This window comes from Aplysia californica, unplaced genomic scaffold (assembly GCF_000002075.1).
Source record: "Aplysia californica isolate F4 #8 unplaced genomic scaffold, AplCal3.0 scaffold00424, whole genome shotgun sequence".
Taxonomy (NCBI): domain Eukaryota; kingdom Metazoa; phylum Mollusca; class Gastropoda; order Aplysiida; family Aplysiidae; genus Aplysia; species Aplysia californica.
The window spans coordinates 131,521-147,848 of record NW_004797694.1 but is presented as its reverse complement, the minus strand read 5'-3'; the positions used below and the strand labels follow the sequence as shown (position 1 = coordinate 147,848).

General features: G+C 41.1%; 2 protein-coding genes across 2 annotated transcripts in view; one reads left to right on the top strand and one right to left on the bottom strand.

Annotated features, from left to right (window-relative positions):
• The window catches only part of LOC101849391 (androglobin), a gene marked incomplete in the record, with an annotated part of 95,208 nt that extends 85,736 nt beyond the window's left edge, over nucleotides 1-9,472 (top strand). The window contains 5 exon segments of the mRNA XM_035971373.1: nucleotides 1,751-1,956; nucleotides 3,975-4,070; nucleotides 4,995-5,284; nucleotides 6,577-6,760; nucleotides 8,093-9,472. Coding sequence (XP_035827266.1) covers nucleotides 1,751-1,956; nucleotides 3,975-4,070; nucleotides 4,995-5,284; nucleotides 6,577-6,760; nucleotides 8,093-8,278 — 962 coding nt within the window.
• Nucleotides 9,473-11,842: 2,370 nt separating this feature from the next.
• The window catches only part of LOC101846902, a 27,517-nt gene continuing 23,031 nt past the window's right edge, over nucleotides 11,843-16,328 (bottom strand). The window contains exons 17-18 of the mRNA XM_005104538.3: nucleotides 15,927-16,063; nucleotides 11,843-14,582 (exon numbers count right to left, since the gene is read on the bottom strand). Of these exons, the coding sequence (XP_005104595.1) occupies nucleotides 14,381-14,582; nucleotides 15,927-16,063 (339 nt within the window). The 3' untranslated portion in view covers nucleotides 11,843-14,380. The remainder of the gene's footprint in view (nucleotides 14,583-15,926; nucleotides 16,064-16,328) is intronic.

Sequence of the window (16,328 nt, the reverse complement as noted above, 5' to 3'; positions counted from 1 at the left end):
GGGGGGTGGAGAGACACGCTGGTTAAAAAAACGATCAAAACTTGAAAACAAGGCTGAAAAGGATAGCGCGCATCTCTTGCTACTTTTGTGGTGTGACATCGAGGCTCAGGTACACCAGCGAATGCAGCCATGCGACAAAAATATTATCTCGTTGAAGCTGCGCATTCTGATAATTCTTGATTCGACAACGCTGGAAGGCGCGCTATTTTTAGGGCACTTAAAAAAAAATGAAGCATACCTTCGGTATGTATTCATACCGATTTGTTTTTTAATCCTGCTGCTCCTTATCCATTCTGAAACTTGAAAAGGCTGACAACAACAAGCGTTCTATGAAATATGCAAGTACGTGCGTCTATTGTTGTGTACGAAGGTTTAAAAAGTGCCATAACATCGCTTTGATCTGGTGTTCAGACACGAGATGGTGCGCTAGGTTTTAACAAAGTTAACTTGTGAACATGTGTGTGTGTGTATGTGTGTGAGTGTTTGTGTGAGTGTGTGTGTGTGTGTGTATGTGTGTGTGTGTATGTGGGTGTGTGCCTGCGTATATTAAATAGAAAGAATTTAAAAGACGGAGAGAGATGGGGAGGAGGGGGGGGTGCAAACATTGCGTGCGCTTGTGCTGTATGGTTGTGTGTGTGTGTGTGTGTGTGTGTGTGTGTGTGTGTGTGTGTGTGTGTGTGTGTTTTATAGTATGAGAACTTCCTGTTCAGATTATCATTTTCTGTTCTTCCTTTTTGTACATGCTCCAGTTACTGTCCGTTCATTTTGTGAAGGTTTTACATTTGACTGGTTATTCTTTAGCTCTCACTGTTGTGTGCGTGGCGCTCATATGACCGTGTACAGTTACGAGCGCCGTAAAACCTCTACTAAAACTAAAACATCGCTGTTGTGTTGTCCATTCACTTCCCTACTGTAGCTGGCCACATGTGAAAACTGATTTTCTTGTGTGAGTTTTTGAAGACTAAATGGGAACAAGCACAGATGACCTTTTTTCACGAGACAGAAAATTGAAATTTTGTCTTTGAAGACTTCTGTGTGTCTCTCTTGCCATATTTTTTTTTTTAAACGGCGATATCTCTAGAGTTCTCAAGTTTTTCTCTGTAATATCCTTATGATAGATAGCCTAGGCCCATAGCAAAATCTAAGTGGCACAACCCAAGAAAAAGTACAAACTGGACATCTGCGCCTTTTACTTTTCCACATTGTCTTTATTTGTATCGCAAAATGTTGTGGTTTTCTTATTTCTTTTGTTTTGGGAAGAGTTTTACGGAGCTGGCAACTGCATGAGGTCATATGAGTGTGCAGGACAACACGATTTGGTTGTTTTCTTATTAGATCATGACACAGCTTCGTTTTACTTTGTAGTTCAGAATGGTTGAAGTATCCAACAGTACATAGTAAAAATTCAGTTTTAAAAGCAATAATTTACTGTTATTTTAAATTTGTTTTATGTACATTTTGGAGTAAAAACCAATAGTCTTTTTGAACGGTTGGTTTTTTTTGCCCCAGTCAGCTTTATCAATGGGTTTTTTTGCACCAGTCAGCTTTATCAATGTTTTTCCCCCACCAGTCAGCTTTATCAATGTTTTTCCCCCACCAGTCAGCTTTATCAATGTTTTTCCCTCACCAGTCAGCTTTATCAATGTTTTTCCCCCACCAGTCAGCTTTATCAATGTTTTTCCCCCACCAGTCAGCTTTATCAATGTTTTTCCCCCACCAGTCAGCTTTATCAATGTTTTTCTCACACCAGTCACCGCCAAAGAACGTCCCCCGTCCCCACCCAAGGTAGAGAAGACGCCCGCGGCTGCCGGGGGCAAGGCCAAACCCAAGGCCGGCAAGGACAAAGGGGGAAAGGACAAAGGTCAGGAGGGCAAGGGGTCGCGACCCTCGTCCCAGCAGTTTGACATCACCAAGCCCAACTGGACCCTCCGTGTGGTCAGCGATGCTGTCACCGCTGTAAGTTCTTGACTTGTTCGATTCCCGAGAACTTTAATTTCAACTGTCATCTTTTACTAGTTACTATCCTGGTTCTAGTTTTTCTCTTTCTGACACTTTGATGATAGTTAGTCCAAACTGGTCACCTGCAAAAGGACAAGCAAAAAACTGTAAATAAAGTAAAATTAAATACTTACTCACCAACGTTTTGTGGAAGATCTAAAAGGAAGCAAAAATGTTTCAAAAAGAAAATAGAGGAATCTCAAACTTGGCCCTGAGAGGCAAGAGTTTGGGATCTCATTGTGGAAAAACACAACGGTTGTAACCTGTTCTTGTCTTGTGCTCATTGCAGTCAGTCCAAGGCAGTGGGAGCTTTTTACGTCAACATTTCATTTCAGATGCTTTTATTTTTCCTTGCAGACTTGCCTAATGTCCAGGTTATGTAATAAATAGACCTACTCATACGTTGGGAGTTCTCTTGTTTTAGGTACCAGAAACTAAATTTTCAAAGTAGCTGTATGCCAAATTTATCAGTTCCATTTGAAAGGCCTATATCTACTGAGCATTTTGGTACAATTCTTTAACCTCTCAGTCAATTTTTAAGAAAATGGTAGTTGTTTAAAATTTGATCAAATTTGTTAAAGTCAGTCACTGGCTGCAACCCCATGTTTGACAGACAATAAAAGAAGTACCAAGTGCACTAAACATCTCCACATTAACAGTACAATCACTATAACAAATATATGGAGCCTAATTTTTTTCAAGACTGTGAGATCATTACAAATCAGTATTTTATCGCCTCAAACACGATGATCTGTCGTTATTTCGACAAAAACACCGAGCGTTGACCCGGCCGGCGCCGCACCGGCCCCCGCGGCGAGCGAGTCGGCTCTATACTGTAGTGTACCCCACGTGCAGGGTCACATGCTTTCTGAGTCTCACGGAAGGATTGATGAAAAATAATTCCAAGTTAATTAGTTTAATCTAATGGTAAATAAGCTGATCTTTTATGAAATATATTTTTTAAACCGATATTTTACATATTATGAGTAAAAAGTGATCTTTAAACATTTTGACAGTATTTTTAAAAGCTTTTTATTTAAACGCCAAAGGCCAAATACATATCATGGAAAAGCCCGTTTAAAGCTCTTTAGTTCTATGCCAATGAAAAGATGGTATTTAATCATCGCTCGCTCCGCGAAGCATTTGAATGCACCCGTGTCAATTTTTCAACCGGCCGACCACGCATTCCGACCGTGAGGGGCTTCGCTTTCGTCGTCGATTCTCCAGCTCCTACTAATCAGACATAAAAACAACTTACACCATTGTAACGAGGAAAAGCTGAACTTTTACAAGATGTACGGCATTTGGTGTTTAATAACGAAAGAGCAAAGAAACAGCGATCGGAATTTCCCCGATTTCACCGATACCACGCAGTCGGAAGGCCGCGAGTGCCCGCGAGGCAGTGTTTACGCTACCTACTTGTTTGTTAGGTTCCTTTATGCTCCGTTAATTTTTTATTTTATTTTCCTTATTAAATTAAAAGTGTTCAATATAGGTTTGTAGTGAAGAAGTACAATGTGTCTCTCAGTTGATGTTTGATGAAAGAATCATATTTTGCTTACTACCTTGGTTCAGAATTGATTGAATTCCAAATTACTTTACGTTATAATTGTGTTGATAGGCTGTGAAAAAAACCCAGAGCCCCTGTCCACTAAGGTTGTTTTTTTTAATCAGATCTAGACCTGAGTTGTAGCACCTACCACCTTCCCCCCTTTTCCTGAGCTCCCCTCCCCACTTCCCTCACCCTAAACTCCTCCCCCCCCCTCCTCCAACTATCCCTGAGCTTCCCCACTCCCCTCTCTGTCTTCCTGAACTCTTCCCCCCCCATATCCCTAAACTCCCCCCTTCCGTCTCCTCTCCCCTACCCCAGCCACTCCCCCACCCCCTAGCCTGAGCTCCCTTCCCTTCTTCCTCCCCATATTCCCAAATATCGTTGTATGAGATGACTACAAGCCTGTCTTTTTTGTCACTGACAGGAAGAGATAGAGGTGAAGAAGGACACAGAAAGAGCCGACGAGATCCGAGCGATGAAGAAAGCGTGGGAGGATGCTGAACCTGGGAGGGCTGCAAAGGTGAGTGAATGTTGGAGTTACATTTTTTAAAACAATTTTGACTCCTTTAACTCTTTATCTCCTGCAAACTGCTCCCAGTGGCTCACAGTTGTAGCCGCTGTGCCGATGAGCCACTGACAGCGGCTTGGGTACATTCCTTTACAACAACTTTGACATCAAATTACTTTTCAACGATTTCCGAAAACAGGTCTCTTTGGTTAGATGAAGAACTATTAAAGTAGGTTCACTTGTTTCGTTTTAATTATCCATTTGTTATTTTTAGATTTAGTACCAGAAAAAGGGCCCGGGCGTAGAGGGTTTATCCTCTTCAGAGATATAGAGTTATATCATTTTTCATAAGTGTGCAGGACACCTCTGCTGACTGTTCCAAGTCGAAGAAAAGTGGTCTGTTCCTCAGCCCTTTGTGCCACCCAGCACAGCACAGATGTGTCAGTTGCACGGTTTTTAAAGTATAAGGATTTTTTTTCCTAATTTTGGAAACATCAAATGGTACTTTTTAAAACTGTTTCCAATTATAAAAGAAATCCATGAGAGTACTAAGTGAACATGTTAACGTTCTATTGGCCAAAATGGTAATTTCTCTGTCAGCAAGAAGTAAACCCTGATTACTGTGGAAGACTTTGGTTTTGTTTATGCTGAGGGATCAGGAGTTTGTAACAGAATTTGAATCTTCACCCCTGTATCAGTATTCTGCTGTCAGATGACAAAACGCCTTTTTTTTTCTTCACAGTAGTTTCGACAAAAAGAGGGGTTTTTTTGTCAGCGTAACACAAGTAGGTTAGTTGATCAGGCTTTCGATTTAGCAAATAAAAAAATGTTGGCGCCAAAATGACAAAAAAGATGTTTTGTCAACTTACAGCAGTATTGTATGCAGGTCAATTGTTTTTTAGTAGTTGCTATGTTTTGGTTTTTGTCTTCCTGCAGGCCCTTCAGTCTCGGCTCAAGTACCTCAACTCTCACACGGTCAAGCTGGGAGCCTCAGAGGATGACCAGAGCGCTGAGACGGCCGCCTCTTCTCTGACCACCGGGACCGGCCCGCCCACCGCCGCCGAGTCCGGAGCCACGGTCACCGAGCAGGAGTCTCTACCCGGCCCACAGACCCCTGTGTCCTTGGGTGAGCATTTCGAGTCAGAGACGACCCTGACCTTAGAGCCACCGCCCCCGCCAGCGGCGAAGGAAATGCTCGAGCCTTTGGATGTTACGCCGTTTGTGAGGTGAGCAACTTTCTTCCTTTTTCCTTTGTGTCTGACATGGGGCTTGTGTACATCTTGTTCAGTTCTGTCTCTACAATAGATAGTATTTAACTCTTTAACACATTACACCCTAACTCGCCCGGGATCGCCCGGGAATTCCCTTACGCGCTCCACCCTGACTCGCCCGGAACCGCCCGCGCCGACCCAGCGTCTTTAGAAACGAAAGTCTCACCTTGACGAGACTCTGGGGCCGGGATTTTGATTTGCATAGTATAGCAAAAAGTTTCTTCTTTCGTTTGATACCGAAACGAAATTTTTCGGGCCAGTAGTTTTAGTATTAGAGCTGATCGAAGTGCGATCGCGTTACCGACACTTCGAAAGTGTCTCGACTTGTTGAAAAGCGACACAATTGAGTTCGAAAACGGAAATAACGATGGATTTGAGCAAAAATGAGCATGTGACAAATCAGATGGCTCAGATTTTGATGAAAACGTTGTAGGAAGAGTTTGGGGCGATTCCGATTGATCAGACGGAGAAAATCTAGAATTTAGACCTAGGGCCCAACCGCGAGGCTGAGAGTAAGAGTGACTGGTCGGACACCCCTATTGAACTAAAGTTAAAACATTTCCAACAGTTTGCGCATATATAAAGTTATATTTTTCTGAAACTACATTCAGTTTTCTTTTTAACTTTTATTTTTTCAGGATTTTTGGAATTTGTATAGTATTTTTAAAATGTGTATTTTAAAGGCTAGTATTCACGGGAGGTGGGTTCCTTCCCCTTGCTTAGGATCTAACAATGGACTTCCCGTCCAGGCCCTTAGGGTGTAATGTGTTAAACCCCATCGGACGCTGGGAGTGTCTGTCGGTAATAACCCCGTTCCCCATTGGACGCTGTCAGCGTCTGATACTAGTGACAACTGTTTTGTTTCATTTAGTGCTATTTTTTGCTGGTGTTTCGGAACTATTCCCGAATCAAGTTTTTTTTTTGTAAAGACTTAGCCTTTGTTTCCACCATTTAGAAGTTGGAGGCAAGCTTTTGCAGTTATAATGAGACATAGTGCACTAGGTTTAGGTGACTGTAGAAAAAACTCCGGGAAACGGTGGAAAAAAACTCAGGGTTTAAAGAGTTAAGAGTCAGGCTGCTCGACACATGGCAAAGTCTTACATGATACACTAAGCAGTCAATTTGATCCCGTAGTTTTGGCCCGTTCATGTGAGAAAGAGTAACATTCTGTGCTTGATGTCAGCTCTTTTTTCCAAGATCATCAAAAGTGTACTTTTTTTCCCCCCCTCTGTCTCCCCTCACAACAGGAAAACTCTGGCAGAGCCCCGCTACCTTGGGGAGGAAGAGCTGCATCAACTGTTGGAGAAACGTCAGAAAGATGTGGCTGAGTACAAAGCTTTCCGCGAGCAGGTGGAGAGATGGCGAGACGCTGACCGGCAGATGCGCAACAAGACCAAGCTGCAGCAGCTGGAGCAGTGCCAGGCCCTGCAGGTACGTCGGACACCTCCATGATTGGTGGAGGAAAAAGTAGTTGTGAGGCTGCGTGGTGAAATCAGGCGCTCGGTGAAATAATGAAAGTCAAGAAACTGCCATTTTTCAGCAGGTTTGGGAATTTTTCTCTAATTTTTTATTTTTTTTTAGTAGAGGGTTATACGGCACTCGCAACTGCATATGGTCATACAAGCGCAAAGGGATGGATGTCAACAGAGAAGTCCTTACAGGGAATCAGGCTTACTCTGCTCACCTCTCTAGCTTCAACAGCACAAAGTCTGCTTCAACTATTAAGGCACCCCGGAAATAGTGGGTCACAAGAGTGTGACAAAATACAACAGAAGTAGGGGGAAAATGACGATAGTAATGATGAGGAAAGAAAAAGCTGATGCAGTTCAGGCACAGTTACGAGCTTGATATTGATGAATTAGCTCATTTACAATTCTACTGTGCATAAGAAATGTTAATTTCCCCCTTTGGGGGAGGAGCAGAGTCCCAGTGGACAGAGATTGATTAAATAAACTTCACCACTTTGGAATTGAACTCTTGCCTTCTGCATGCAGCGCAAAGACTTCAAATAGTCGAACCATTTCACCAGTGTAGCCAACTGTTAGAGTTAATGCCCTGCTGGTCTCAAATAGATGGGATAATTGTAGTGAATGTCACCAACAAGTGTTCCACGCGCTCGTATAACCTTATGCAGTTGCGAGGGTCGTAAAATTCTTACTGAACTAAATTGGATAATTTTCGAGGCAGAGCATTTTTGAGACTGTGTAGTGAAATCAGACACTCGTCAAAATGGTGAAATCAAAGAAAACGGTAGTTTTCTGACCGTTGGGCGGTTGGGTTTTTTTTATTTTTGTATAGGCTCAATACTTTTTATTTCCATTCAAAAACACATTTCTGTGTTGATTTTACCGAAAAATGTTGTTCAAAGGCGCAAAAAATACAAATTTCTTGTTTCCAAGGACACTCAATCTGTGGAAGTTAACAAGCTCTGGCCGTCCTTTTCTCGCTAATTTTACCTCTGACACCAAGTAACCCCCGTCTCCTTCATCTTAAATATCTCGACTTGTACTCAAGATAAATGGGTATTGTTTTTGCCAAATGCGAGACAAATGGGTAAGCTTTAAGGTGATACTAATGACTAAATTTTTAAAAATTTTAATACGCCCCCAAATTGACGAGTGCCTGATTCCAACGGGTCGTTACACATTTTTCTCCTAGGTTTGAGTAAAGATGGTATGTGCCTACAGAGCCAACTGCTTGTTCCTGTTTTGTTGCCAAAAAAGCAGGCGAGTTTTCATTATTTGCACATTTTTCTCCCAACAGGCGACCCTGGATGCGGCCAGAGAACGCATCAACATTCCGAGAGAATCTATACGCCAACGCTTCCTGGACGCAGAGCAAAAGAGAATAGAAGAACTAGCCAATCAGGAAGCGGCAATGAAGGCGGAGCTGGAAGCAAAGTCTCCCAAGGGAAGAAAGAAGAGCCCCAGTGGGAAGAAGAAGAAGTGAAAAATTGGCACAACACCCAGTAGTTTATTGTTTGCTGTCTGTGATATGATTCTATATAAAAAAGAAATGTTCATGTTATTATTTTATTATTCTCTTTCTACAAATCAAGGACCGGTTTCTCTTGTCCTGTTGCAAATTTGGATATATGCCAAGTATTGATCAGTCGTAGATTATTTTCATTTCTTGATGGGTTCTGTAACGTCTTTTAAGAATATCAGTCAAATGCAGTAAAAAATATGTCACTTTTCTCTTCAGCATTTGACCTCTGGGGATATTTGTTATAAAATCTGTCACTCAGCAAGCTGTCTCTTGTGTCAATGTGATGGTAAAAGTAGGTCTTTTATTATAACTGTGACCGAAATCTGCGGGGACCAAACGTCATCTGCGGGGACCAAACGTCTTCTGTGAATAACAAAAGTATTACCACACTTTTCTTTTGAATTTCTATGACAATGACTTTGGCTGTGATTGAATGTTCTCTGAATTGTGATTTAGCAAGACTGTTTTCTGGGCCCTGAGCCAAACTTTCCCAATTAATTCTAATTTTATAAAATGTTCTGGAATTGAGAGTTGGAAATGCTCACACTTTATTTTCATTTATATGAAGTTGTTTCTGTTTCCATGGTTTTATTACTCTCATCAAATTAAAATAATGCCATTCGAGTCAGTTCATACATGTCTGAATATCTTCATCTATCGCAATCAAAGCGGAGGTGGATCTGTGAAGCAAACTTACGAGTAAATGCAATTTGATAAATTGATTTAACAACTGCAGCCCTGTGTCGTTGGAAACATATATTAGTTCAGTTATGTGCAACTAATGAAGGATATGTTGCTGCAAGAAGATTTTCTAACGAATGTCTTTGTCAGTATCACTGATCATTTGCTTCAAAGAATGTACAATTCTCAAATGCCTGCCAGTATCCCAATATGTTTGTACATAGTAAATGATAAAGCACTGGTATAGTGCAGATTTCCACTGAACAGCAAGCTCTATGTGCTTTACAATCTGTATAATATTTCCCCAACAGACCCGATAGCATTTTAATACAATCTCTACTTCCTGGGAAGCATACATCATGTATGAGAACTCCCATTCCGTCCATTGAAGCCTGATCCATTCTTGAACAACCTCAGTGCTTTACCACATTACTACATTTCTATGTTTGTCAATAAAAATGTAAAAGGAGAGAATACCTTTTATCTTGCTTTCTGTCATTGGCGTATTTAATTAATGTACACCTTTTAAGACACAATATTCAGTCTGAGGGTGGGCAAGCATGAGAAAATGCACAAAGTGTGACCATGTTTTGCAACTATACTTTTGGCCTTGATTTTGTCACTCAAATTGAATGCCATCCCCCAATATACTGAAGACTATGCTGAAACTGAAACTATCTTAAAGAGTTCACAACCCTTTCAGCACATCAAAACATTTTTAGTTTTGGTGAAAATTTTATGGCACTTGCAACACAATAAGGTCATAATATAAGTGCAAAAGATTAGAGGTATTTCGAGAAAGTAACAAACATAAAAAAGGAGGAGAGATAAAAATGATGGGAGCAAACCACACTGGAGCACCTGCCAACTACCCACTATCATAAAATTGGCGCACGAGCAGATGAATTATATTATCTATGAATTATATAAACCTTGAATCCATATCATGAGAAACATTCAGCTCTAAATTATTTTAAAATGCAGATGCTTTTACGCTACCATCGACAAAATCTCGATAATTCGATAATAGTCTTCGACCCTGCTTGTAAGGGGCCAACCTACACTGAGAAGGATACAACATCCGAACAGAAAGTCTGAAATAATAAAAATTATCCCCGTTCAGGAATCGACCCCAAGTCTCCTTCATGCAGTGGCAAAGCGCCTACTCGCGACATCACAGATGTCGATATGATATACTAGTGTACTGACAGATGAACACAATTATTTTTATTGTTTTAGTAGAGGTTTTAGTGCGGCGCTCGCAACTGCATAAGGTCATATGAGCGCCAAGGGGTGGATGTCGACTGAGAAGTCCTTACAGGGAATCAGACTCACTCTGCTCACCTCTCTAGCTTCAACAGCACAAAGTCTGCTTCGACTATCACTATCATTTTATCAAGGCACCCCGGAAATAGTGGGTCACAAGAGTGTGACAAACAAACAAATGAAGCAGAGGAAAATGACGATAGTAAGGATTAAGAAAGAAAAAGCAGCAGTTCCCTGTTGTAGTTCAGGCACGACATTGTTGGATCAGCGCATTTACAATTCTACTGTGCATTTGAACGAGAAATGTGAAGTTTTTGTAAGTGTTTCTCAGCACTTGCAACACAACTGGGTCATATACGGGCCAAAGATTAACTCATTGAAGACGCACTGTTTTGGAGTACATAATACGTGTATATACTGAAAAAATATAAAGGCACAACTTCGTTCTTTTTTGCAGATTTTTCCGTTCTGTTTTCTTTGTGCCTGAAACTTTAATGAGCGGGCCATTATGTATGCACGCTATGAAATATGCAAATTGACGTAGGCCCTTTTTGGTTTGTGCATGATGGGTCGAAATATGCCGCAACGTTGCCTTTGGTCTGTTACTGATTACTGGTCGGACACATACGTCCGCTTCGTCCTTAAAGAGTTAAAGGTGTTACAACAAGAGAGTTGTTTGTTTTGGTAAGTGTTTTACAGCACTCGCAACTGCATAAGGTCATATGAGCGCGCGGGACGCATTAATTTTTTCAGTTGCCCGCGTGGCGGCCGAAGCCTACTCTTATCGATATTAGACCACCAAGGGATCTTTAACGTGCGCAACTTGCACACGGGCCCTCCGAGATTTTTCACCCTTGTCCGAGAAGGCTAAGCGTAGATCTTTCCTACCAGAAGATCAGGGGTGTGGCTGAAAGACAGCAGTAAGAAGAAGCCAAGGAGTAGCAGTAGAAAGGCTGTAGAAAGAGTCAGGAGCCCAGAGAAGGGGGGCAAAGGAGATGAGGGAGTGGGGGCAGAAAAAGGAGACGAAAGCAGACGACAGAACATGGGTAGAGAGCAGGAAAGGAGGTGAAAGGAGACAAATTTAGAGAAAAAAAATTTTCAGTCACTACCCGGATTCAAACCCGGAACCTTTGAATGAGAGGCCAACACCTGAACTTCTAGGCCACGAGAGCCCCCAACAAGAGAGTAACAAACAGGAAAAAAAGGAGGAGAGATAAGGACGATATGTGCTTGTTTAATAGAAAGAAGGAGCAAACCAAACCAAAGCACCTGCCAACTATCCATTCTACGTATTTCCAAGAGGCATACATGTACAACCGAAAAAAAGAGAAGAAAAACGGTCTTAGTTTTAGTAGAGTTTTACAGCGCTCGCAACTGCATAAGGTCATAATATGAGCGCCAGAAGATTAGAGGTGTTACAAGAGAGTAACAAAGATAAAAAAGAAGGAGGGGAGATATGGACGATAGATGTTTGATAGGAAAGTAGAAGCAAACCACACCAGAGCATCCGCCAACCACCCACAAAAAAACAACAACAAGGATCTGTAACGCCCACACTCACCAACACAGACACAAGAAGGCAATAGTTCAAAATTTATTTCAAAAACAGCATATTATTATCATCATACATAATTACACAATACAATAGCACATACTGGCCCAGTTCTTGGACTACTCTCTGAAGTTTGAAGTGCTCTTTGTCCAATCTTTATTATCTGAGATGACATCCCTCACAACAGGCACAGACCACTTCACATTTTTACAACTTTTGTTTATCTGTGCTGCAGTGTCAATATATGACTACTCAACTATCCCAAGTCGCTATCATAGAGTAGAGAGGAAACACTGTAACTGTCACACAGAAGCTGCAGTGGGATGATAGTACAGAAGTAGAATAAAAACTATAGGTGTTTTTACGGTCCAATCGACACAACTTAAACTATCATTTAGGAGGCCAGCTTTGACACTGCTTGCCAACATTGTAAAAATGTTCTGTCCATGCACTATTTGGTAATAATTTGGCTGTTTTGTGTGTACAAGTGTTTACTTGTAACTAACTGAACTATCAAATGAAACGTTGAAAATGAAAAAGAAAGAAAGAAAAAAAACCTCAATAATAAAACAACATCGAAATAAGCCTGACGGGCTAAAACTACTGGTGAGTTTCGCTGAAAGTGGCGACAAAGTTCCCCAAAAGTAGTTGCGAAGTTCCCCAGTAGAAAGGCAAAGTTTACACACAATGCAAAGATGAATTTAAAAAACATGAGAAAAGAAGTGAAATCCAACCGATACTATTTCAGCCTTTTTCTAGTACGGCAATATCTATAATTGCCCGTAGCTTTTTCCCAAAAGCAGTTGCGAAGTTTCCCCAGTAGGAAGGCAAAGTTGACCCAACATACACAACACAATGCAAAGATGAATTTAACTCACTGGCTACTGTTCATGTCAGTGTGGCACGAATTTTCTAATGGCACGAACATATTTGGAATTTTTTTTCTGCTAAAGGGTAGCCACTGTGGTACGAACGGCTCGCTGTATTAAATTATGAGTCATTTCCATTGAATTTGAGACCGTTTCCTGCTCTCTAGCACGAGAGACAAATTTTTTAATGAATTGTTTCCTAAAGTCACTCTTCAGTCCGCAAAATGGCGTCCTCTCGACCAAGACGTCAACAGTCTGCAAGAGCGAATATTTTTATAAAAACAACGAAATAAGATCACACAAATCTGTTTTGTTTTTTCTTAACAGCGAAAATTTGAAGCTTCTATCTTTAATAGGTTGGTCTCAGTGATTTTTTGAAAATACCCCCGAAATGGTTGTTTCAGGGGCCGGGCGCCCCCAAAAATGTTGGTAGTCAGTGAGTTAAAAACATTAGAAAAAGATGTAAAATCCAACCGATACTATTTCAGCCTTCATTTAGTACGGCAACATCTATAATTGCCAGTAGCTTGTTCCCAGGCACAGCAGTCCCGTTAACCGAGAGAACAGCACGTTATCCTACAGACAAGCTGGAATGTGGCAAATTGCCCGACTTTGCTCTAACATTCACTTGAAAATCCCAACAGAACAACCAAAGACAAACAGCCCTTGTTTTACCCAAATCTCCATTGAAAAAAAAAAATGAGATCATGATCAATTCTTTGGTCTGACAATTTTTAGACGACTGGGGGAAAATGTGAATGTTGCTAGTCTCTAGTCATTGGCAAAAACGCCAGAATTCCAGAAACAATTTTCAAAATTTGCAAGTCTGTATATGGACGATTTTAGGTGTAAAAATTATTCATCAACACTGCCAGGACTACACTCAAGTCACACTAGATCATTTGATTACATAATACACAGATTTAGACTGACAACAACAACAAAAAAATTGATGTGCGAAGGCGCCTCTAGTTTCCTCACTTTAAATCTGTTGATTCATATATAGATAAATCTAAATTCAATAAAAAGTAAGAAAAATAGATTTTGTCCTCACTTCAAGAAGTCAGAATTACTCATATCTAACACAATAACAAAAAAGATCCTTAACATAATCTGAGAGAATCTAGTCAGTTTGAACCTGGATCTTTCTGATACAAAATCATAATTGAATCATCCCACATAGAAATCAGAGAAAATATGACCAACCAAAATTGATTGTACTGAAAATGGGGAATCTGTAAAGACTTAAAAAGTTAACAGAGAAAATCAATCTTCATAATGAAAGCAATACATAAGAAAAATAACCTCTCATGGTGATTCAAAGTATAAAAAACTACACCCCACTATACTCGAATATTTCAAGCCTGTCAATAAAAATCTTCAGTATTCATGTCAAGAGTAATCACATACTCTTCATCCTTAAAACAAACAAAACCGTATTATATTTCGCATCGAAATTTGTTTTCTTCATTTTTTTAAAAACCATGGGCCAGATCGTCAGGAGACCAATTTTGGGATAGCAGCTTACATATCTGACATTTATCTGTTGTTACAACACAAAAAAACTTTCCTATAACATCAGGTGAACCATCATCACCATTACTTGATGTTCAAGTAGGCAACTCATTTTATTCCCTATAAAAGGCAACTGATGGCACAATTTTCCTATATATCTAAAACACAAGCAAAAGAGGGTCAACTGTCCTCCTCCTCCATGCGCTCCTCGGCGTGTCCCTGCTGCGTCTGCGTGCTGACCGTGCGTCGGATGCTACACGTGGTGGTCTGCGTCGACGTGTTGGTGCGTGCCAGGTTCCTCCTGCGTGATGTCATACCATCATGACGACGGTGAGAAGAGTTGGTGGCCATTGTCCACTCTGTGTCCTGGATTTTTCTAGGCCTGATAAAGTGATACAGAAACAGCATTTTATTTACAATTGCTGAAGACAACAAAGACTACATATTCTCAAACTTTCACAGACAACCTTTTTCTAATACAGCTGCGACCACTTAACAGCATCCCAGATAAAGGCAACATCTGCATAACAGTAACCTTCGCTTGTGTAATGGAATTTTCCAGTAAAAATTATCCCTTTTTAGCAGCAACATTTTCCTCTCACAGCAAACTTTGTTGCTATAAATCATCTGACAAAAAATATTTTTGACAATTCAAAAACAGTGAACAATGAGAATGGCCCATATCTCAACGTGCCTTCCCCCCCCCACCCACCCCTCCAATCTCCTGTTTATCTCTTAACGCCTACTTGGACCTCACCACAAGCCACGCACTATTTTGGAAGTCTCGGGGGGGGGTAGCAACCAAGACCTGCTTCCCATGGGGGTTATGGTTAGGTGGATACCACTGTATTAAGGAAATCAAAAGACACAAAAAGTAAAAAGTAAAATACCTAAAGAAAGAAAGAATATATTGGGCCAGCATTTCAGTCTTGTGAAAGAAAGTGGGCCAATGTTTTAATCCATCTCTACAAAACCAATCTCTCTATTATTCCCGCTTGAAAATGTCAAACAAAAATGTCCAAAATCAACATTGTATTTTGTAACTATGAAAGACAGCTGAGGGAGTAGACCTCAGTAGAACATCCATCAACCTCTAACCAAATCTTCAGAATACAAGCTGAGCAGAATTATAAAGTTTCCCAGTCAACTCTACAGTGGCCACTTTAGACGAGAAACAAATCAGGACAAGAGTAGCACTGACAAAAAGTAGATCCAGCGGAGCACACTAGAATACCCCAGCAACCCCCTCATCCTAAAAACAAACTCAGAAACTTGTCTAACACAGAGTCCAAGTCTTTAATTTAGTTTTAGAAAGGTTTTGCGGCGCTCCCAACTGCATATGGCCATAATAATATGACCGCCAAGGGGTGGATGTCAACAGAAGTCCAAACAGGGGAATCAGGTTTACTCTGCTCACCTCTCTAGTCTCAACAGCACAAAGTCTGCTTCGACTATCAAGGCACCCCAGAAATAGCAGTTCACAATAGAGTGACAAACATAAAAAAGAAGTAGAGGAAAAATGACGACAGTAAGGATGAGGAAAGAAAAAGCAGCAGTGTCCCCTATGTTGTTCCGGCAAGGTATGAGCATGACATAAATCAGCCCATTTAAAATTCTACTGTTCATAAGAACATGTTAACATCCTCTCTTTGGGAATGGCCAAAAGACAACTTAGTCAGTAGCAACACGCCGGGGGGGGAGAGCCCAAGTCTTAGACTACACTCACCCTGGCCGACAGAAGAGCAGGTCTCCCTTGTTTGTCCCGTAGACCAAACCCTCGCCCAGCCCCGGCAGGAAGCGGCCCGAGTTGACGCTCACATGGCTGCGGGGTTCGCGGTTCGGGTGGATCACGTCAGTCACATGCTGGGGGAGAGAAGATAAAGATTGTCTAGAAACTGAAACTGCAGGATTCGCACAGCAAACATAAAGTACATGTGTTACAATCAGTCAGTCACGTACTAGGGGAGAGAGAAAAACGTCAAGAAACAGCTCCACTATGGGACTCACATAAAGTATAAATGTTACAATCCCTTGCAGTTGTATCGTTTGATAACGTAATTGTGCAAAACGCAAACAAGGTCACCATTTTTTCAAACACTCCAACCTGCTCTACCATCCATCGGACACC